Source organism: Trichechus manatus, unplaced genomic scaffold (genome assembly GCF_000243295.1).
Source record: "Trichechus manatus latirostris isolate Lorelei unplaced genomic scaffold, TriManLat1.0 scaffold00096, whole genome shotgun sequence".
Lineage (NCBI taxonomy): Eukaryota > Metazoa > Chordata > Mammalia > Sirenia > Trichechidae > Trichechus > Trichechus manatus.
In genome coordinates, this window is record NW_004444032.1 from 7,217,422 (window position 1) to 7,240,060 (window position 22,639).

Consider the following 22,639-nt stretch of genomic DNA (forward strand, 5'->3'; position numbering starts at 1 on the left):
GTAGCAAGGCAGGCAATAAACCTTGGATATGATAAGTAAGGAGTCCCTGGGCAGTGCAAATGGTTAACGCTCTGGGATGCTAACTGAAAGGTTGGAGGTTCGAGTCCACCGAGAAGTGCCTCAGAAGAAAGGCCTGGCGATCTATTTCCTAAAAATCAGCCATTGAAAACCCCGTGGAGCACAGTTCTACTCGGACACACATGGGGCCACCCCAAATCAGTGACTCAACAGCAACTGGTTAACTGGTTGTTATCGTTGGTTGCTGTCAAGTCTATTCCAACTTATGGCTACCCCATGTGTACAGAGTAGAACTGTGCTCCACAGAGTTTTCAAGGCTTTGACCTTTTGGAAGTAGATTGCCAGACCTCTCTTTGGAGGTGTTACTGGGTCGGTTTGAAGATCAGTAAAATTTATAGTATGTTAGAAGGTGTTAAGTAATTCAGAAAAGAAAGAGTAGAGTAGAACAGGGTAAAGGAGACTAGGAGTGGGAGGCAGGTCACGCGTTAAATACTGTCATCATCGTACCCTCTTGTTAATTGTCCATTTTACTGCCTGACAGAGCTCCGACAGAGCAGGACTCTGGTATGCCTAACATCTAGCACAGGGCCTAGCTCACAGTTAAACAAACAAACAAACAAAAAACCTGTTGCCGTTGAGTTGATTCTGACTCATAGTGACCCCGTAGGACGGAGTAGAACTGCCCCATAGGGTTTCCAAGGAGCAGCTGGTGGATTTGAACTGCCAGCCTTTTGGTTAGCAGCCGAGCTTTTAACCACTAGGGCTCCAGTTCACAGTTTGTGCTCTCAAAGTGTCCGGTTTCTGACTGTTGTGTGTGGATGGTACCCATGTTAAACATCCTTAGAAGCTTCTTTAATGCATTTTCTAAGGTATGTGTATATATGTGTTTAACAGCTAGGTAATAATTTAAACATGAAGAAAAGCCATGCCAACTCTTTTTGTAAATTTTTTAAAATTTAATTACATTTAATAAAACACTTGGCTGTACAACTCTAATCTCACCTCTGCCCGCACTCAGAGAAATTAGGGTCGACATTTACAGCTGGAGTTTTAATGTGTCATTTTTTCTTTTTTACAGCTATTTGCTTTTATTCAAAGAGATTTAGAGAGAAAAAAATTATTTAAGGGAAGTTCACAGAACTATTAGTGAAAGAAATGTTTATATAGAACATTTGAAAAGTGGCCACTTTATGATGGAATGATTTTTGCCTTTTCCCCTTGCCTTTCTCCAGCCTTTCAAAGACTTCCGCAAAGTGAGAGAGTTTCCCAGGGTCTAAACGGGGACCTTTATTTTTCCAACGTCCTCCCAGAGGACACCCGGGAAGACTATATCTGTTATGCCAGGTTCAATCACACTCAAACCATACAGCAGAAGCAACCTATTTCTGTGAAAGTGATTTCAGGTAAGGCTTTACTTCCTGAATCTCCCTTTCAATGATGTTTACAAATATGAGTAAAATATGTTAAATATTAACTATGATTAAATACTGAATACTACTGACTTTGAAGTAAACAGGTTCATTGATCAGGAAAGTACCTGACAATAATCACCAATGTGTTGGCATATGTCTTAGAAAAAGCAAGCATACCCTAAATACTGTATTTTACTTTTTTTTTTTTGCTGTACATATTCATCTTTTATTGCCAATATTGTTTCGGTATCAACCTTCAGAATATACTTGGTGTTCTGAGCCTCTGAGTGTGCTTTACGTCACGCGGTGCCTTTTACTTGGCAGTCCTGCAGCCTGAGCAATGTCACATATTACTGGTTGGGGGTGGCTGAGCGAACTAATGAGTTAGTCATGTACAATGTAAAGCACAGTTTTTACTTGGTAGGGATGACACATCGTCAGCATAGCTGTATTCATTTGCTTTTGTTGCCCAATACTTTTTTGACCCTTCTCCCCTACTTTTGTGCATTCTTCATAATATTCTGTTTATTTCAGTGGATGAATTGAATGACACTATAGCTGCTAATTTGAGTGACACTGAGTTTTATGGTGGTGAGTTACGGTGATTGTAACTGATACTGTCTCCTTCATTGTAGAATTTAGTTCACTAACTTCACCTCCATGGCTATTTAACCTTATTTCTTTATGAATTTTCTAATTACATGTTTAGTACCACTAGTATAAATGTATGTTTTATGAAATTAATAGTTGTAAACTTTCAAACATATGTCACTAAAACATTTTCCAATGATTTATGGATAATAATGAAAATTATTTTTAACTGTTTTCGTATAAAGAACCATTTCACCTGATTTGAAAAAAGTCTTACATGTACATTTGGAAATAAATTTTTCATTTTTTTGTCCTTTCCATAAACATTTACTTGTGATCTAAATAAAAACTGACAGTGTGTATTGACCTGCTAGATTACTAACTCATCAAACTCTTGTGACCTTTAGCAACTAACATTAAGTGAATCTTCATAGTAAATCATCTCATTTCGCATCTTTTCACATCGCATTATCAGTATAATTAGCGATAGTATTTCTCTTAGTTTTGTTTAAAACCAAGTTATTATCCTGAGATAGTATTTAAAATATATATATAGCATTTAATTTCACCCTTTTAAGCAGAAAAGAATTTGATTTCCCGAAGGGAAAATGACTCTGAAGTGTAGAGTCCATCAATGAAAATGGCAGGTTCTGGATACTGGGCCATCTTAATTATCTATAAAATAGAATATCTGCTGTATTGCTCCTTCATCCTTGAGATATAAGTTAAAAAACACTTAAGCACCCTCCATGAACAGGGTAGACATGCCACACCTCCTGCCTTTATTTTATTTTAATGAACTTCTGAAAAATATGTGCCCCAAAACAACTCCCAAAGTGGTTTCAGAGAGGTATGGTTTCCCTCAAAATCTTTGACATCTTAGGAAAACTCTAGTGTCTCTGAAGTAACCTTCTCTAGCATTCAGGTTTTTGTTTTTTTCCTGAGAAATGGAATAATTCATAGATTACTTTTTCATTCAGTTTCTGGGAGCATCAAATAAAGATAACGTACTAAAATGTTTTGAAAACTGTCAAGGGCTTTAGAACCTTAAGATGGTATATTTTCTACTCCAAGGTTTTCAGAAAGGCCTTCAGGAGATAAGGCCACAGACTGAAAAAACCAAAAAAACCAAACCCGTTGCCGTCAAGTCGATTCTGACTCATAGCAACCCTATAGGACAGAGTAGAACTGCCCCATAGGGTTTCCAAGGAGCACCTGGTGGATTTGAACTGCCAACCTTTTGATTAGCATCCAAGCTCTTAACTGCTGCTCCACTAGGGCTCCTTCCAGATGATAGACAGTTAATTTGTATTTTGACCTGAGACATAATCTTATGGGATGTGTAGTTAGATAACAAGATTTTCCTCTCTCTCTACATTTTGAAATTATTCCAGCCCACAGAAAATGCGTAAAAACCTAACCCACGTTAAAGAAGTGTACAAAAAGAGAACAAGGCCTTACTATTAGTGCTCATATAACCAAAATTGCTTCTATTCCTCATTAACTGAGTGAGTAATGGCTATTTTCAAGACAGAGTGTGTGTATGTGTAGCTTAACAAATGTCACACTCAATGTTAAATGGTTTAGAAAAGGGCTTAAAATTTTAGACAGCTATTTTGACAGTGAGCTGTGTTTCTAGAAATACTCGTAACTAGAAATTCATAACCTTTAATGCATATTGATTTTCTTCTTTGCAGCTAAACCAAGTAGAGAGAGGCCACCAACATTTTTAACTCCAGAAGGCAATGCAAGTAACAAAGAGGAATTAAGAGGAAATGTGCTTTCACTAGAGTGCATTGCAGAAGGACTGTGAGTTAACATTTTGCATTCTGGTGTACATTTCATATACAAATATAGTAGGTTTATAGAGTGGCATTAATATCATAGACAAAGAGTTGTCTTATACTACTTCCATTTAAGCATCAAGAACATTATCAGTAATCACCTAATGATTGCTATGATTGTAATTAGGGTGTGTCATTTTGCTATTGTTGTGTAATAAGTCTCACCAAAACTTAGTGGCCTCAAAATGATAGCTATTTATTATTGATTGTTTATCTACAGGTCTGTAGGGCAGTTCTGAAATAGATTGGGTCCATCTAATCTCTCTTGGACTTGCTCATGCATCTGCTAGGTGGCTCAGCTATGGGTTCAGGATTCTGAGGGTCTGCTGGCTGTCAGCTGGGGCAACTGAGCTCTTGACCATTCGTTTCTCACATGCTTCTAGCAGACAGTGGAAGCTCACAAGGACTCTTAGGGCCTAGGCTTGGAACTGGTATGCTGTCCTTACCACTACTTCCCACTGGCAAGTCACAAGACCAATCCCATATTCTCTGCAAATATCTTATCTGTGCACACCCCAAAACTGATGTGCCTTTGATGTGAGTTGCATAGAGGCCTCAGCTCCGAAGAACATCCTCATAGTCTGCCTCTTATGCCTGGCACAGAGCAAGTATTATTGGTATGAGCACATCTGCTGAAAACCTTGAGTGGAATTTCAGAAACCTGCTGCCCTCCCCTATTGTGATCTGTGCTGTCCTTGACCTGATCGCTCACTGTCTCACCTTCATTCCCAAAATAGGCCTCCATGAGTAACTTGACTTCAGGAGGCACGTGGAGGCCTCTGCTGGCCAAGACAGGAAATCACACTACATTCAACTCACTTCTTCAAGTTAACTGAAAACTAGTAAACCCTCTTTTAAAGATATGTTAGGTTTCTATCTTTTCCAACATAATTTTTTAAAAAAAAAACTTCCAATTTTCATCTTCATTGTGTTAGAAAGTAGTCTAATTTACTGATCTCCAGCCTTTTCAGAGGTACCTATCGTAGTTTTCTAGAGCTGCCGCTAAGAAAATACCACAAAGTGGATGATTTAAAGAACAGAAATTTATTGTCTCACAGTTCTGGAGGCTAGACGTCCAAATCAGGGTATCAGCCGTTTCAATTCCTTCTGAGGGCTCTGAGAGAAGAACTATTCCATGTCTCTCTCCTAGCTTCTGGTGGCTGTCAGCAATCCTTAGCGTTCCTTGGCCTATAGATGCATTTTCACATGGCATCTTCCCCCTGTGTATGTTCTCTTTTATAAGACACCACTTAGATGGGATTAGGTCCCACCCTCCTCCATCTTAAAAGACCCTATTTCCAAACAAGCTCATGTTCACAGGTACCAGGGGTTAGTAGTCCAACATACCTTTTTGGAGGACACAATTTAATCCAGAACAGTACTCACTCTCACAGTTTGGTAACTCCCCATTCCACATAAGATACTTCTTAAAAAACTAAAATATGATCAGTATTTGGAAATTTCACAAAACTCCTGAAAGAATTTTAAGTTCCTTGGAATGTTGTAAAACCAAGATTCTTTATCATTATAAACCAACAAGCATTAGACTCACAGAATCACAATATTTCTAATTCTTAACAACTACTCAGTGGAGCAGGCCTCAAAAATAATTCATGGCTTTGTGATGTGTAAAATATGGCGTTGATGCTTCCATCCCCATCTTCTCACATTCAGATCATGAGAGGCCAATTTGTCTAACTATAAGGAAACATCACAATACGTTATCAGGTTCTACATGTGTACAGTATCTTCAGTTTTTTCAAAATAATTTCACATCTACCTCTTTTCATATTCACAGCATGTTTTCATTTTAGCAGCTACAATTTAATCAAATAAATATGTTCAATTATTTTCATTCAGCCAAACAAACCAAAAACAGTTCTACAAACAGTCCCACTTGCATTTCTGATGTAATTATTGTGATCTTCCTGAGGGCCTAGACTATACTTTTTTGTCTTTATCTTCCCAACACATAGCTCAGTACTTGGTATATAGTTCACTACTTGGTAAATGTTTGTGTTGAATGAATTTTTATTTTACTATCATGAAAACATTCTGAAGTCATTAGATCCAGTTGAGCACTATTATCCCCATTGAGGCAGATGAAGAAACTGAGGCCCAAAAAAGTCAGGTCTCCAAGGTCGGGGAGCAATTTAGGGACAGAGCTGGGTCTTTGAAGCAGATCTTTTACCTCCAAGCCTGTGTTCTGGCACTTCATCCATGTCCATATTTCATGATTTAATAAGAAACATAGGTAGGTGAGAAATAGTGTAATACATGCGTTGGATCTACTCTTACCAATTGGTATAATAATTTAAAATATCCTTGTAATGAAATTAAGGACAGAATCACTATTCCTCTAATTACTCAATTCACATCATCATATAGCCTGTGGTAAAACTGAAAAGTTCTTCCATTTGATGCGGAAATGCATGTAAAAGTTCAAGGATGGAGATATGTACATCAACGTTTTCTAGGTACATTTATAACTTAGCTGATGAAAAATTATACTTCAGTATCATTAATTTCAAAAAGAAGCCCTGGTGGCGCAGTGGTGAAAGTGCTTGGCTGCTAACCGAAAGGTCAGCGGCTCGAATCCACCAGGCACTCCATAGGAGAAAGATGTGGCAGTCTGCTTCCATAAAGATTAAAACCAAATCCAAACCCATTGCCTTCGAGTTGTTTCCAACTCATAGCGGCCCTATAGCCTTGGAAACACAATGGGGCAGTTCTACTCTGTCATGTAGGGTCTCTATGAGTCGGAATCGCCATGATGGCAGTGGGTGGGTATCATTAATTTCATGGTAATTCTTTTGATTGACAGGGCATGTTCATTTAAATTCTTCCAAGAGTCCCTCGTTGATCAGAACTTGGAAGAAGATAATCAGGCTCCTTCAGTAAAGCAGCTCATGCTAGGATTCTCACTGCATCATTGAAGTCAAAGTTTAGGGTGTGCCGTCAAATAGTGTGGTCCTGATTATGTGAAAATACTAAATTACAGACTTAAATGCTAACTTACAAAGTAGTATTTATGAAAGTGTGATGCTTATTTAAAATGTCTATATATTTCTCATGATCGCTACCTAAAATAATTTATTATAAACTTGCATGAAAACTTACACCTCAAACTGGTCACAAGTGAACTTCTTTTTTTGTAGCCTCATTATTTGTTTATCCTATCAGGCCTACCCCTATTATTCACTGGACAAAAGAAGATGGAACACTACCCATCAACCGGACATTTTATAAGAACTTTAGGAAAACACTGCAGATCATTCATGTTTCAGAAGCTGATTCTGGAAAATACCAGTGTATAGCAAAAAATGCATTAGGAGTCATCCATCATACCATTTCCGTTACAGTTAAAGGTATATCATTGTTTAAATGCATTGCTCTTGCCTTCATGAGAGGCCGTGTAACTTCAATTAAATATACCTTTGATTATGTTCTTCAATGATAAATGTAAGTTTATGCCAACATTACGGTACCTTGAATCTCTTTTCATTGTTGTTTATAGTGAAATCAAATCAGGTTAAAATTTTGCTCCCTCAAATCTCCCTTACAAACTGGATGGTGCCCAGCTACCATTACTGAATATTTTGATCAAAGATTCTATAGAAGAATCCTGATTAAAAGGGGGAAAATGTAGAGGAAAATTTCAAATTCTCATGGGCTCCAGACTTTCTGGAGTCATGGAAGCTGGATGAACCCCTGAAACTATTGCGCTGAGATAATCATTAAACCTTAAACCAAAAGTATCCCCTAAAGTCTTCTTAAATCCAAACAATAGTTTAGCTTAAGTAGTAAAAAATATCTGCCTTGAGCATTATTCTCTTTTAAGAACTATCTATATGGGATCAAACAGAAACAACATCTTGAAAGATTAGATAGGAAACTTAGGGGGCAGTGAGTTTATGTTAATGCGGGAGGAACAATTCAGAAAAGGAGAGGGAGAATGTTTGCACAACTCAAAGAATATAATCAATGTCACTGAATTGTACATGTAGAAACTGTTAATTTCTATACATTTTGCTGTGTATATTCTCAACAACAACAAAATAAACAAAAATTTTTAAAAAATCTTCCTTACAGAAGAATTCCAATTAAATAAATGTAGAAGGAAGGAGGTGAATAGAAAATCACTATTAGAACCCCCATAATAACTGCTACATGCAAGAGCTACTGATAAAAGCTAAAATAAGTAGGCAAAACTTTAACGAGAAACAAGGTATTTGGATAGCCTTAAAGTATTTCTCTCAAAATATTTATTAATTACTGTAGTGGTTTTATCATATGCCCACAAATTCCTTGACACTTTGCCTCAAGGAAGTGGTGCTTAACTTTCTTCCCCATAAGTATAGGCTGGACATAGTGACTCATTTCTAATGAATAGAATATGGAAAGGGGAAAATAGTGACTTTACAGTGGAGAAACCTGGCAGATACCACCTTAACCAAGTGATCAAGGTTAACATCACCAATAAGTCATAGTGGTGTCATGAACTTCATGACGTGATGTGACGAGAAGGGTCTATCACCTCTGTGTTATTTTTGTCAAAAACCTGTAACCTCAGTCTAATCATGAGAAAACATCTGATAAACCCAAGTTGAGAGACATTTCACAGAATAAATGGCCAGTGCTCTTTAAAAGTGTCAAGGTCATGGACCACAAGAAAAGACCAAGACATTGTCAGATTGGAGGAGACTAAGGAGACGTGGCAAATAAATGCAATGTTGTATCCAGGATAGGATCCTGGGATAGAAATAAGACATTAGTGAAAAAACTGAGGAAAATTCTAATGAAGTCCGGAGCCTAGTTAATAGTATTATACCAATGTTAATTTCATATTTTGATAACTACTAAGGAGCCCTGGTGGCTTGGCTGCTAACCAAAAGGTCGGTGGTTCGAAACCACCAAGCGCTCTGTGGCAGAAAGATATGGCAGTCTGCTTCCATAAAAATTAAAAAACAAAAACCATTGCCGTTGAGTCAATTCCGACTCATAGCGACCCTATAGGACAGAGTAGAACTGCCCCATAGGATTTCCAAGGATCAGCTGGTGGATTCGAACTGCCAACCTTTTGGTTAGCAGCCATAGCTCTTAACCACTACACCAGCAGGGCTCCTGGGGCAGTTCTTCTCTGAGTCTGAATTGACTCGATGGCCCCAGGTTTCGGATACTACGGTTACCTAAAATGTTAATATTAGAGGAAGCTGGGTGAGGCTATATGGGAACACTTTATACTATCTTGGCAATTCTTTCAAAGTAAATTTTTAAATTGCCCCCTAATTTTATACATATAGTCTACAAGTCTCAGAATTTAAATTCATGTTTCTTAGCCCTACCTATACCTGTAAATTGCTCTACATCTTTGATAAATCTGTCACCTCTTTGATGTCTGACTAATTTTAATGTAAAATGAGCTGATGACATTTGTATCAAAAGGGTCTAGAAATAACACACACGTCAGTGAGTCTCTTTCAACATTCTTTTGAAAATCTAAAGTTGTACTTGAAGCATTGCTTAAAAATGTTTGTTCTAAAAAATGAGACTAATAAGTGTTTTACAAAATACTTTATTATTGAAATAGTTCAATATAGTCTTCTGCTAAAATACTTACTCATTCCAATTGCTGGTTTGTTTATTTCTTCTCTCAATAAAGCTGCTCCATACTGGATCATGGCACCTAGAAACCTCGTATTGTCCCCAGGAGAGGATGGGAGCCTGATCTGCAGACCTAATGGCAACCCCAAGCCCAAGATTAGCTGGTTAACAAATGGAGTACCAATAGAAAGTAAGTTGCCTTGACTGGCTCCAATAGCAGTAAGTTTTAAGGACATATCTACATCTGAGCATCTCTGCATCTGAACAAATGGTGAGAAAATAATTTGGGTTAAGGAAGGAAGCCATATATCAGTTGAACAGAGGCACTGAATTACCTTTAGATGACATATTTATTATGATTTTGAATAATTAGTTTATGCTATAAACATAATGGTATGTGTTGATTGGGACTTGAAAATATTTCCTCTTTTTTTACATGGATCATGGATAAAATGATGTGGGCAGAAATAAACATCACTGAAAAGTTTAGATTATCTTCCTTGTTCAAAATATCAAATGACTTATGGAAACATCATGGAAGTCAAAGGAACAAATGAGGAGAATAGGAATACAGCCAGTGGGTATGACAAGAAGAAACGTAGCTGTCTTACTTTAAAGAGCTTCCATTCATAGGTAGATGGATGGATGGGTGAATGGATGGATGGATGGATGGATGGATGGATGGATGGATGGATGGATGGTTGGATAGACGGATGGATGGATGGATGGATGGATAGATATTGGGATGGATGTTGTAGAGTCAACTCCAACTCATGGCAACCTTATGTACAAAAGAACGAAAAATGTTGCCTGGTTCTGTATTGTCCTCATGGTTGCTGGTGTGTTCAAGTCCATCACTGAGGCTGCTGTGCCAATCCATCTCACCCAGAGTCTCCCTCACCCTTGCTGGCCCTCTACTCACCAAACATTATGTCCTTCTCTAGCGATTGATCCCTCCTGATGACATGTCCAAAGCAAGTGAATTGAACAATGTTCTGTTGTAATCCATACGGTTTTCATTGGATAATTTTAGGAAGTAGATTGCCAGGCCTTTCTTCCTCATCTATCTTAGTCTGGAAGCTCCACTGAAACGTGTCCACCATGAGTGACCCTGCTGGTATTTGAAATACTGGTGGCATAACTTCCAACATCATAGCAACACACAGGCCACCACAGTATGGCAAACTGACAAGCAGGTGGTGGTTTCATTCCTGAGTATAACCCAGATGTTCCCAAGTTCTCTAGTTTTCAAACGTCACCATCCTCTGACCCCCATCACATGCGGAAAGCCCAGTCTTTTACCAGCTTTTCTGTTCTGAGAATATCCTTGAGCAATGCTTATCTGCTCCTCGCTGCTGCACATGACCTTGTTCAACCATCCTCCCTGCACTACTGCTCCACTCCTTGCCAGCTTCTCCAGGCTGCCACCACACTGCCCATCACAGTCCCCACAGTGTGGCCACAGGCCCTCCCTTAATCTTCTAAGTCATGGCAAAGATTAGTTTAACAAGCTTTTGGTTAAAAGCTTGGAGATAGTAGAAGGGGATTACAGCAAAGAGAAAAGAGAGAAAAAACAAAAACTTAAAACAGGAGATTGCACCTCACAGCTCCGTAGAGACCCACTAGCTCTCCTCTTCCTAGACCCCACCCACCACCAGCTGCCACCAACGGGGCAGTCTTTGAAAGCTTCCCCCTTTTTGGAATCCTGATCTTCTCTTAGACCCAAAGAGAGAGAAAACCAGTTACTGCTTCAAACAAACCCAGCCTCAGTTCACCCTCCTGGTCAATATCATCATAATCTGCGGAGATATTTTTTATTTATAATAAAGACAACCTTCAGGCTTCTTACGTATAGTAGCTTGGCTCCTCATTGCCTCCAAACCAGAATCAAATATTGATTCTACTTTTACGCAGAAGCATTAAATTGTTTTTCCCCCAAACAAAGTGCAGTCTTCCCCTGAGATGGATCTAAAAACTGCTGGCAGCTTTAATATGGCACAAGCCCTCTTCTCACCATCAAGGCTTCCCAACTGCAGGGCTAGGTCTGTCCCCTGAGTGTTTGGGGAGCTTGTTTGTTTCACACAGCACAGTGTTATCAGATACTTTGAAGCAGACAGGCTGTGTTTACTGTAAAAGAAAATGTGTTCCTGGAAGAAAACAGACTCTAAAGAGGCCAGTAAATGGGGTTTGGATATTTCCACTCCCAATTTTAACCATGATTGGGATCAGGAAAAACTGAAGAGAGCACTTTGTGGTTTGGTCATTGGAAGCTGTTGCCACTCTCGGGGATATATGAGTAATAACTAAGAGAACAAGTGGAAGAAAGCCCACAAGTAAGAACGAGGTTGTATTGTGCATTGTATGATTTTCTTAGAAATGCATAGAGAACAGTAATAAATGATGGGACATGCTCGGGCACTCCTGCACCCTGCTTTGCAGCTCAGAGGTTCTGTGGGGATTTATGGAAGGTTAGATAGGGACCTGGGATCTAGACTCAGCAAAACTGACAAGCGGGAGGGACCATTCATCTAGCCACTCTACAGGAAAAACAGGAGTGCCGGGGAGTGTTGAGCAGATGAATCCTCAAGCTCAGCAGCCAGGGAAATCATAAGCAGAGAAAACCGAAACATAGGTGGGCCAGTGACACCTGAATAAGGGGGGATTAAACAATGAGGGCAAGCTTTCCCTTTCCTTTGGTCTGCCCGCTGCCCTTTAAAGCTCAGCATAGGCGTCGTCACTCGGAACCATGTAACTATTTGTGTTAAGAGCTTCGAAAATGCACTAACAGGTAACAAACAAAAACACCAGTCGATTCCCACCCAGTCGACCCCAACTCTTGGCAACCCCATCTGTGTCACAGTAGAACTGTGCTCCATAGGATTTTCAATGGCTGATTTTTTAGAAGTAGATTGCCAGGCCTTTCTTCTGAGGCACCTCTGGGTCAACTCAAACCTCCAACCTTTCAATTAGCAGACATGTGCATTACCATTTCACCACCCAGGGAATCCTCACTAATAGACACACAGACAGACACACACATACACAGACACACAAAAAAAATCCTGTGGCCATTGAGTCAATTCCAACTCAAGGCAACCACATATGTCTGGGTGGTGCAAACAGTTTGCTCTTGGAACTCACCCAGCAGTGCTGCAGAAGAAAGGCCTGGCAATCTGCTTCCGTAAAGATTACAGCCAAGAAAGTCCAATAGAGCTCAGTTTTACACTGTAGCACATGGGATGGTCCCTAATAGATACTCTCCTTTAAATAAAATATTTGTGGAGAGGGTCATCTGCAAAAGGCCTGCTTTGGGGGGGCAGTGGTCTCTTGGAGAAAAGTTAGGCCCTTTGATTGTAACCCTAAATTGACTCATTAGGCCCAGAGCAGAAAGAGTTGGAACAAAATTTTTCAAATCATGTTCCAAATTGACTGATTTCTTCCATGCCATAAGTATTTTTAATTCCCAAGGGAAGGAAAAAAAAAGAAGGCAATGCAAAGATAGATAAAAATTCTATGGCTTCTACAGACCCAGGGCCCCTTGGCCTCTTGTGTGCCTCAGAGCAGTCACTCTGGTGGACAAGCAAACAGCAAAATGCTGCACAGCATGGCAGCAAAACAGGGGTTCCTGAACCCTGCCAGGGTGGCCTGTGATGCTGAGAGTAGGCACCATGCTCTCATATTTACACCAAGGTGACATGCAACCAAAACCTGCTTCCCCAAAAGGTGCCTTTCTCCACAGCTGGTGGCCAAGCTAAAGGTGTGTGGATTACAGTTTGAACAACCCATAATAAGAGGTGATGGGCCTCAGGCACCTGGACTACACTGGTACCTGCACGAAGATACTAGAGAAAGACAGCTGTTCCCTGCCCCTCACCCTGAGCACCTGGTCCACCCACAGATTTTGCTAAGTGGACATGAAGTCTTACACAGCTGTGTTCAAAGAAAGCCCTACCTGCCCCCACTTTCTGATAGCCTCCCTTGATCCAAAATAAGGAGGGAATGAGGAAGAACTGTCAAGAAATAGCTAGAAGTTTGAGGAGCTTTGTGCCTCTTCCTTTTCCATCCTGCTTGGTAATTGCCACCGTGAGTTTGGAAGCCCCCAACACTGCCTGTGAAGTTTGGGGACAATTCTGTAAACAGGGGACTGGTATGTGTTTCCCATCTGCAGCTTGCTGAGTTGTGCACCGCAAAGATGCATCCAGCAGTGCTGGGGCTTGGGGGAAGGATGGCAGAGAGATGCTGAGAGGCGAGGCGAGGCAACAGAGAGCAAAATCTGCCGCAGGATACAGTGGCATGGTTAGGATTCCTAAACTTCGTGGGGCCTATGATAGGCCACAGAAGTTAGCTGGGAGCATGAGCTGGCTTGCTGACAACGCCTTCCACCCAAGAGGCTGCAGAAACTGTAGGTGGACCAGCTGCTAAGGGTGGGAGCAGGGAACAGCTGTGCTTCTGCAGTATCATCGTTCAGCGAGCTGTGGGTGTCCCGACCAGGTGCCTGAAGCCCATCACTAGTGCCACAAAACAGAGACGCTGTCAGGGAACCATCCGACCAGCCTCCTCCCTCCTGAGTCATGGGTGATCACTGAAGGACGCTCCTTGCTTCCTCTCTGCAGGGTCTGGCTACCGAGCAAACGTAAATACTGGGAAAGGAGAAACAGCGTCAGGAAAAGTGAGGGGTGAGACTTGGGTTCTGTTAGCAAAATACAATGTCATTGATTTGTGACTGCAGTTCAGACCTGTAGCCTTCTGTTTTACAAAGTGTAAGAATTAACTCAAAGATCATCTAGGTTCTTATCTCACTGTCTTCTAAAGCTCTGTCCCCCTAGAACTGACCAGGGTACTTTAAACTTTCTTTGAAGCAAAACATAGGCCGTATTAAATATGGAATTTTCCCGAAGTCACCTAAAAATTTTTTTTAAACAATCTTCGCAAGTTGGGAAAAAGAACGCAGCTGCAAGTAGCCCATGCCAAAAGAGCACTTTGATTTTATTTTGTGACCTGTGGTGTCTTGGAGGGTTGGAGGTGGAATCCAGGACCAGAAATGATCTCAGCAGGATGGGACAAAACATTATTCTTTCCAAGAAAGACCTTTCAGGCCTTCAGAGTCAGCCTTAGACTGTCCAGAAATTCCTTGTCCTTCCCCTCTGCCTTCCCCAAGAAACAGCCCATGCCATCCTGGTGGTGCTCCCCAAGGCCAAGGCCATGGACACCATGATTCCTGTCTTTGTCCTGAGAGGCAGCAGCAGAGTCTAACATTTGTAGATTTTTAATTGTCTCCCACGTGAGTTGTGTTAGATCTTTCTTATTCTTCCAAAGTGACCCTATATAAGATCACACCATTATTATGGGTAAAGGCCTCTTTCCTCTCAGAGATGAGGAGGGAAAGCAATGACATAAAATTTCCTCCTGCCACAATTACATATTTTGCATCCGTTGGAGGGAGCAAGTAAAAGCCAACAGTACCTGATAAACTGCCCAGGGAACTGAGGCCTAGTCCAAGATATTCATGAGATTCCACCAAGGCACCTTCCTTCTTCCTTTTCTTGAAAGTAAGGAGTTCAGTTGACATCTTCTTTTAGAGAATAGAGGAGTTTCAATACTGAGTGCTCAAGGCTGGGTCCAAAAGTGCTAAGAATAATCAACAGAGAAGAGACTCTAGCAATGCTGCTCTGTGTCTGAAGCATGCTTGTTGACAGTCTGTGGATCCTGCTCTGGGAGCATGAGTCAGAAAGGCCCTGATGATGCTGTACTTGGGACCCAAGACAAGGAACAGGGGCCACCTCAAGGCACATGCACTCTCGGGGTGCACCACTGCCTACCAAGGCTATTGCTCTTTTCTAGGCCAGTGTTCTTTTCTGTGACATTCTGTCCTCTGCTGTTGTTTATTGATGAAACTTATACCCCACTAAGGGAATTATGACTTGTATTTGTCTTCCGGTTGGAAGAACATGTTCCTTAAGGAAATTTTGAAATTATTAGAGTCACAAATAACAGAAGTGAGCTACGAAGATAATTCAAAATATCTTTGCACATTCCCATCACTAGTTGAATTAACTGGAGTATCTGATATAAGTTCATAAAGTAGCTATTGATTGTGATCGGAGTGTGGAACAACCACTTTTGCAAGAACGTCTGCAATGCCTGCTCACAAATGAATGCATTAACCAGTCCGTGAGGAGTAGCCCATCGGTAGGAGTTCTAATAATCCTTGTATGCTAAAAATTTGCTCTAATGCTTCGTTGTATGGTCTACTTTTAGAATATCCTCGTCTGAAACATCTAAAAGACTTCTAGGTTGTAAGTATGATAGAATGTGTGGTAGACAGAATAGTGTCCCCCAAAGATGTCCATGTCTTAATCCTTGGAACCTGTGAATATGTTACCTTACATGGCAAAAGGAACTTTGTAGATGTGATTAAAGTTACGGACCTTGAGGTAGGGAGATTATACCGGATTACCCGTTTGAGCCCAATCTAATCACACGAGGTTTGAGCCCAATCTAATCACACGAGTCCTTAAAAGTGGAGTACCTATCCTAGCTGTCATCAGAGGGAGATGTGACTATGGAAGAAAGGTTAGACAGATTCAGTGTTGCTGGCTTTGAAGATGGAGAAAGGGTCCACAAGCCAAGATGTGGGCACCTCTAGAAATTGGAAAAGTCAAGGAAACAGATTGACCCTTAGAGCTTCCAGAAAGGAACACAGCCCTGCTAATACCTTGGTTTTAGCTCAGTAGCTCAGACATGTTGGTTTAGCTCAATGAGACCCATGTCAGACTTTAGAACTGTATAACAATAAATGTGTGTTGTTTTAAGCCACTAAATTGGTAGTAATTTGTTACAGCAGCAGTGAAAGGCAAATACAGAATGAATATGCACAATACTTTGGATATGGAAAATAAAACAAGGATGAACAACTATAGCTTATTTTCATTGAAGTGGATTAATAAACCACAAATAAACAAAATGTTTGAGATTTTTAAAGTAAGAAAGGACTCTAAATGCAGTCATAGACATTCTTTTCCTACCACCCGAAAGAAAGAAATTGTATTTAGAATGAAATTAAAACCTACTTTACTGGTTCAAATTGCAAAAGCCATTTAAGAGAAAGGGTGATATTATTTAGTTTTGATTTTGACCAACATGCTAAGACAGATGCCTATATCCCTTTCAGTGTGCTTTTAAAGCAATGTGAACTCACAACCTAATGGTTAGCATTCATAAAAAGGAATTTATCTCCAATAGCTCAGCAACTCCCAATAGTTTGGCATGCCCTGGACTAAATTCTCACATATTATATTACCCAACGAGTTCCATTTCACCTCAATAAGAATCAATCCTGCTCTTAACATTTTTTTAAATACTTAAGAGATTTAGCTGAAAACACTATCTTTAAGAGAAATTTTACACAGTTTATTTCTACTTCAGCATTGGGAATTTCCAAAAAATAAAAATAAATATTTTCATATTTAATTATTAACTTTATTCATTCATTTCATTAAGAAGGTCTTCTTAGTACCATATGATCCAACTATCCCACTCCTTGGAATATATCCTAGAGTAACAAGAGCCGTCACACGAACAGATATATGCACACACATGTTCATCGCAGCGCTGTTCACAATAGCAAAAAGATGGAAGCAACCTAGGTGCCCATCAACAGACGAATGGATAAACAAACTATGGTATATCCACACAATGGAATATTGTGCAACGATAAAGGACAATGATGAAGCTGTGAAACATCGTATAACATGGTGGAAGCTGGAACTTATTATGCTGAGTGAGTTTAGTCAGTCACAGAAGGACAAATACTGTATAAGACCACTATTATAAGAACTTAAGAAAAGGTTTAAACACAGAAGAAAACATTCTTTGATGGTTACGGGAGTGGGGAGAGAGGGTGAGGGTTATTCACTAACTAGATGGTAGATAAAAATCATCTTAGGTGAAGGGAAGAATAGCACACACTACAGGGGAAGCCAGCACAACTGGACTAAACCAAAGCTAAGAAGTTTCCTCAATATGATCAAATACTTTGAGAGACAGAGTAGCAGGGATGCGGGACCTGGGGACCATACTTTCAGGGGACATCTACGTCAATTGGCATGACAAAGCTTATTAAGAAAATGTTCTGCACCCTACTTTGGTGAGTGGCATCTGGGGTCTTAAAACTTGCAAGCAGCCATCTAAGATACATCAATTGGTCCCAACCACTTGGAGTAAAGGAGAACGAAGAACACCGAAGACACAAGGAAAGTATTATCCCAAGAGACAGAATGGGCCACAGAAACCAGAGACTTCATCAGCCTGAGACCAGAAGAACTAGATGGTGCCCGGCTACCACCAATGAACGTCCTGACAGGGAACACAACAGAGGGTCCCTGATGGAGCAGTAGAACAATGGGATGCAGAACTCAAATTCTAGTAAGAAGACGAGACTTAATGGTCTGACTGAGACTGGAGGTGCCCCGGAAAGCATGGCCCCTGGTCTCTCTATCACCCCAGAACTAAAACAATTTCTGAGGCCAACTCTTCAGACAGGGATTGGAGTGGACTATGGGACATAAAATAATACTTGTGAAGAATGTGCCTCTTAGTCAAGTAGATACAAGAGACCAAAGAGGCAGCTTCTGTCCAGAGGTGAGATGGGAAGGCAGAGAGAGTTAGGAGCTGGCTGAATGTTCATGGGGAATCAGGGGCGGAGGGGAGGAGTGTGGTGTCGCAGAATGGTGTGAGCAGTTGGGGTCTCATAACAATGTACGTTAAAAAAAAAATTACTGTATGGGAGACTAACTTGAAGTGTAAACTTCATTTAAATACAACAATTACAAAAAAAAAAAAAAGAAGTTTTTCTTAAAAGAAGCAGGTTTGGACAAGCTACAATGTCCCTATATTTTTTTGACTAGCTTTTGCTATTCCCTTCTTGATAATTAACTTGCTTCCTCATATATATTCCCTGTTTCTTTGTGAATAAGGCAATGATTTCCTGAATTTGTATTGTAATTTTCACCTAAACTTATGCTTTTTTTCTGTATATTTTCTGTGTCTGATACTATTCAGTTCTACAGAATCAATCCACTTAAGATTAAATGAATATGAAGCATATACCCATGCTGATAGATGATAACTAAATCTTGAGGAGGAAAAATTTATGAGTTTTGCCTAAGTTCTTAATCTTTCTTTTTTTTATCTATACCTAGATCAGTCTGTATTTCTGTTCTACTTACTTACTACAGTGCAGGCCTCCAGCTTTACAAGTTTAATCTACATCTTTTAAGCAAAATGGAATAAATATATACTTTTTATTTCTATACCCAAACAGTTGCTCCTGATGACCCCAGCAGAAAAATAGATGGTGATACCATTATTTTTTCAAATGTTCAAGAAAGATCAAGTGCGGTGTATCAGTGCAATGCTTCTAATGAATATGGATATTTATTGGCAAATGCATTTGTAAATGTGTTGGGTAAGTGTTCCCTCTCTTAAAGTTTTATGAAAAAGGTGGCAAATTAAATTAATGGCTGCCGTTGCTTCCCATTCATTCAGCAAGAATATATTGAGCATCTATTATGTGCAATGCACAGTACTAGGAGCTGTCAGGGATACATGAAGATGGATAAAAATACAAACCTTACCCTAAAGGATATTACAATCTGGTCTTAATGTTCTTTCATAACACAGCTTTTGAACTGGCAAATTCTTCATTGTATAGTCAGATAGGCTGTTCCACTCACAGATGGTTAGACTATGTGTCAAGCCCCTCAAAAGGAAAATAACATTTGTCTATAATAATAACTGAATGTTACTGCCATATCTGTCCTTGGAAACTAACAAGTTGAATAACAATTTCATGATTTCCAGTTTTTCAAAAATAAATCATTAATCCAAATGCTTGACCTTTATTCAATTGGTAGCAGTGCATTTATTTATTTGTAACAGTATGTTTAGAAAACCATCAAAGATATACTGAAACATATTCTGAAATGAATGGTTTGCATGAACATTTTATTTTTCATATTCTAATAACAAAATACCAAATCCGTTAAAATGTTTGCAAGAATTGTTTCTATGGTGCCAGAGGTTTATATTTCAGCCCTTTAAGGTTAGTATGCTCCCTGTTCAAACAAATTTAAAATTAAGAAGGTATTTTTCCTTCATTCTTGAAAACAAAGTCAGTAAATCATGTGAAGAGCTTAGCAAGTAAAGTATTGGTAGATGTTTAGGAAACAGCTTGGCTTTGGTTCTGTTGCTTAGTCATCGCACTAGTCAGCTCTCTGCTTTTTTTCTGCCATCTCCTGTTGCCCACCACTCCACCACCCCACCCCCATTATAACCCTGGTATGATGATGCGTCAGTCATTCAATAAAAACGTACTTGGCCATTATCTTTGTGCCAGACCCTGTGCTAGTTTCTGGGGATAAAATGATGAAAACAAAAACTCATTCTCTGCCAGCAAGGGACTCACAGTATAGTAGAGAATACAGAGGAATAAATCAACAATTAAAAATTCTGCCTCTTTTTTCTAGTATCGATAGCATTTGAGGTATACAATTGTATGAGTTTGACAAATGTATATACCCATATAAGTACTACCCCACTCAAGATATCGAAAACTTTCGTCACCCGCCAAAATTCCCTCATTCCTGTTTGCAGTCCATCCCGCCTCACCCTTACCCTGGGAAACTAATGGTACGCTTTACTCTAGAAATCCCTGTAAGTGAATTTATATAGCGTGTAGTCTTTTGTGTCTGGCTTCATTCACATAGCATAATGCTTTGGAATTCCTCCACTTTGTTTGTTAAAAAACAAAAACAAAAAACCAAACCCATTGCCGCTGAGTTAATTCCAACTCATAACAACCCTATAGGACAGAGCAGAAATGCCCCATAGGGTTTCCAAGGAGTGGCTGGTGGATTCAAACTGCTGACCTTTTGGTTAGCACCCGAGCTCTTGTTAGTTCATTTATTTTTTCTGAGCAATAGTTTCCGGTTTCCAGTGTACAGGGCTCACACATATTTTGCTAAATTAATCTCTACATATTTCATCATTTTATTGCTATTTTAAGTGTTGTTTATTCTAGCATTTTATTTTTTAATGCTGCTAACCCTGGTGGCACAGTGGTTAAGAACTCAGCTGCTAACTAAAAGGTCTGCAGTTCGAATCCACCAGCCGCTTCTTGGAAACTCTGTGGGGCAGTTCTACTCTGTCCTGTAGAGTTGCTATGAGTCGGAATCAACTTGACAGCAACAGGGTTGGTTTTTTTGGTTTAGTATATAGAAGTACAATTGATTTGAGATACTTACCTTGTATCTTCCTCTTTCACTTTGCTAAATTCACTTCTTTAGTTCTTGTGGTTTCTTTGTAAATTCCATAAGATATTCTACATATACGATCATGGTTTCTGTGAATAGAGACAATGTTACTGAATAAAAACAAAACAAAAGACTGTGCGCTAGAACATGATGAAAGTAATTAATGTCATTGAATTGTACATGTGAAAGAATGTTAAAATGCCCGTTTTTTTTTGTTATATATATATATTCACCACAATTTTTTAAAAATCAATTAATTAAAAAACAGCAGTAACACTGTGCCCTCATATGTTCTGGCACATAAAGCAGAGGGAATATGCATACTAGTAGCGTCGTACCTGATGGGGAATACAAGGGGGGACACATGTTGGTTGTACTTTTACCATTAGCTCTAATGGCCTTAAAACAAATGCAATAAATACACTATGGGGCAAAAACATATTTTATTTTTCATGTTTATTTTGCCTTTTAAAATTTTTTTTAGCTGAGCCACCACGAATCCTCACATCTGCAGACACACTCTATCAGGTCATTGCAAACAGACCGGCTTTACTACATTGTGCCTTCTTTGGGTCTCCTCTACCTACCATTGAGTGGTAAGTAATGGCCCTATTTTCATTTAATATTTTACATTTGCTAAAGCTCTCAAATATCTAAATATGTTGTATTTTTGTCAAAGAACAGAGAGAGGAGAGGCATTGAAGAATCCATCACCCTGTTATTAGTAAATTCATTCATTCATTCACAAATATTTATTAACTAACTGCTCTGCGCCAAATACTTTCACATACTTAATCTATTTAGCAGTACACACTGTCAACCACAGAGCTAGATGTAAATGTTTAAAAACAAGTTTCAGGTTGCAGTATTTCACAATGCCATGGACATCACTAGGGACTTTGTGAATGATGATTGGAGGGAATGGTTGGGGGACATTCCTTGATAATAAAACTGCATTTGGGGTGGGGAACAGGTAACAAATATTAGTCTGGATTCTACAACCTCAACAACAGATTTTACTATTCCTGGTGTTTATCTTTAGTACGTTTCCCACCTGATCTTCCTGACTTGGATCCAGCCAAGCTCTCCTGTGTCCTTTCACTTCCTGAGTTAGACCACCCCCTGCATACACGTCTCCCGATATAAGTCCACCACACTCCCCTAGCATGCTTCCTTTAGCTTAAGCTGGGAGAGAGACAAGGCTGGAATAGGCAACAGCACAGAAAGAATGAATGCAAGGACATTAGGACATTCATTTATTGATCATCTATCAGCTGCCAGGCGCTGTGCTGGGCTCCAACAACTGATGTGAGAATAAAGACAGGTTTAGGATTTAAGGAAGGAGCCCTGGTGGCGCAACGGTTAAGCACTCGGCTGCTAACCGAAAGGTTGGTGGTCTGAACCCAGCCAGCAGCTCCGCAGAAGAAAGATCTGTCGATCTGCTTCCATAAAGATTACAGCCAAGAAAACCCTATGGGGCAGTTCTACTCTGTCACATGGGGTTGCTATGAATCAAAATTCAACTCCACAGCACCTAACGACAACAAGGATTAAAGGAAAGTCTCCCCGTCTCCCACCTCAACCACAGAGGAGTAACACTGATGCTTGTGCAGATGATTTCCTAGTGAAGGCGATGGGTTAATGCTTAGATTTCTAGGTTGACTTTCTCTCACTCCTTTTCCTCCAGCCTCACCTGTCTGGTCTGACACTCACCAGGAAGCTGAATGTATACCTACTATATATTCTTTTTTTTTTCCCCTCTGATTATTTCCCTATTCATACTTTCAGAAGTACCACCCTTTTAGCCTTGAAATCAAAATCTCATTTAAGAATTGTAGCCTGCAGTTACAGTTACATC

The 22,639-nt window shown here is 39.8% G+C and overlaps 1 protein-coding gene across 2 annotated transcripts in view; it reads left to right on the forward strand.

Moving 5' to 3' along the window:
• Positions 1-22,639, forward strand: part of NRCAM (neuronal cell adhesion molecule) — a 95,256-nt gene that overhangs the window by 15,674 nt on the left and 56,943 nt on the right. Inside the window, exons 7-13 of one of the 2 annotated variants that reach the window (XM_004382586.2) lie at positions 1,251-1,421; positions 1,965-2,021; positions 3,719-3,830; positions 7,049-7,233; positions 9,528-9,659; positions 18,792-18,935; positions 21,266-21,377. In XM_004382586.2, the coding sequence (XP_004382643.1) occupies positions 1,251-1,421; positions 1,965-2,021; positions 3,719-3,830; positions 7,049-7,233; positions 9,528-9,659; positions 18,792-18,935; positions 21,266-21,377 (913 nt within the window). The remainder of the gene's footprint in view (positions 1-1,250; positions 1,422-1,964; positions 2,022-3,718; positions 3,831-7,048; positions 7,234-9,527; positions 9,660-18,791; positions 18,936-21,265; positions 21,378-22,639) is intronic. The other variant, XM_023737038.1, reaches the window with a different exon arrangement.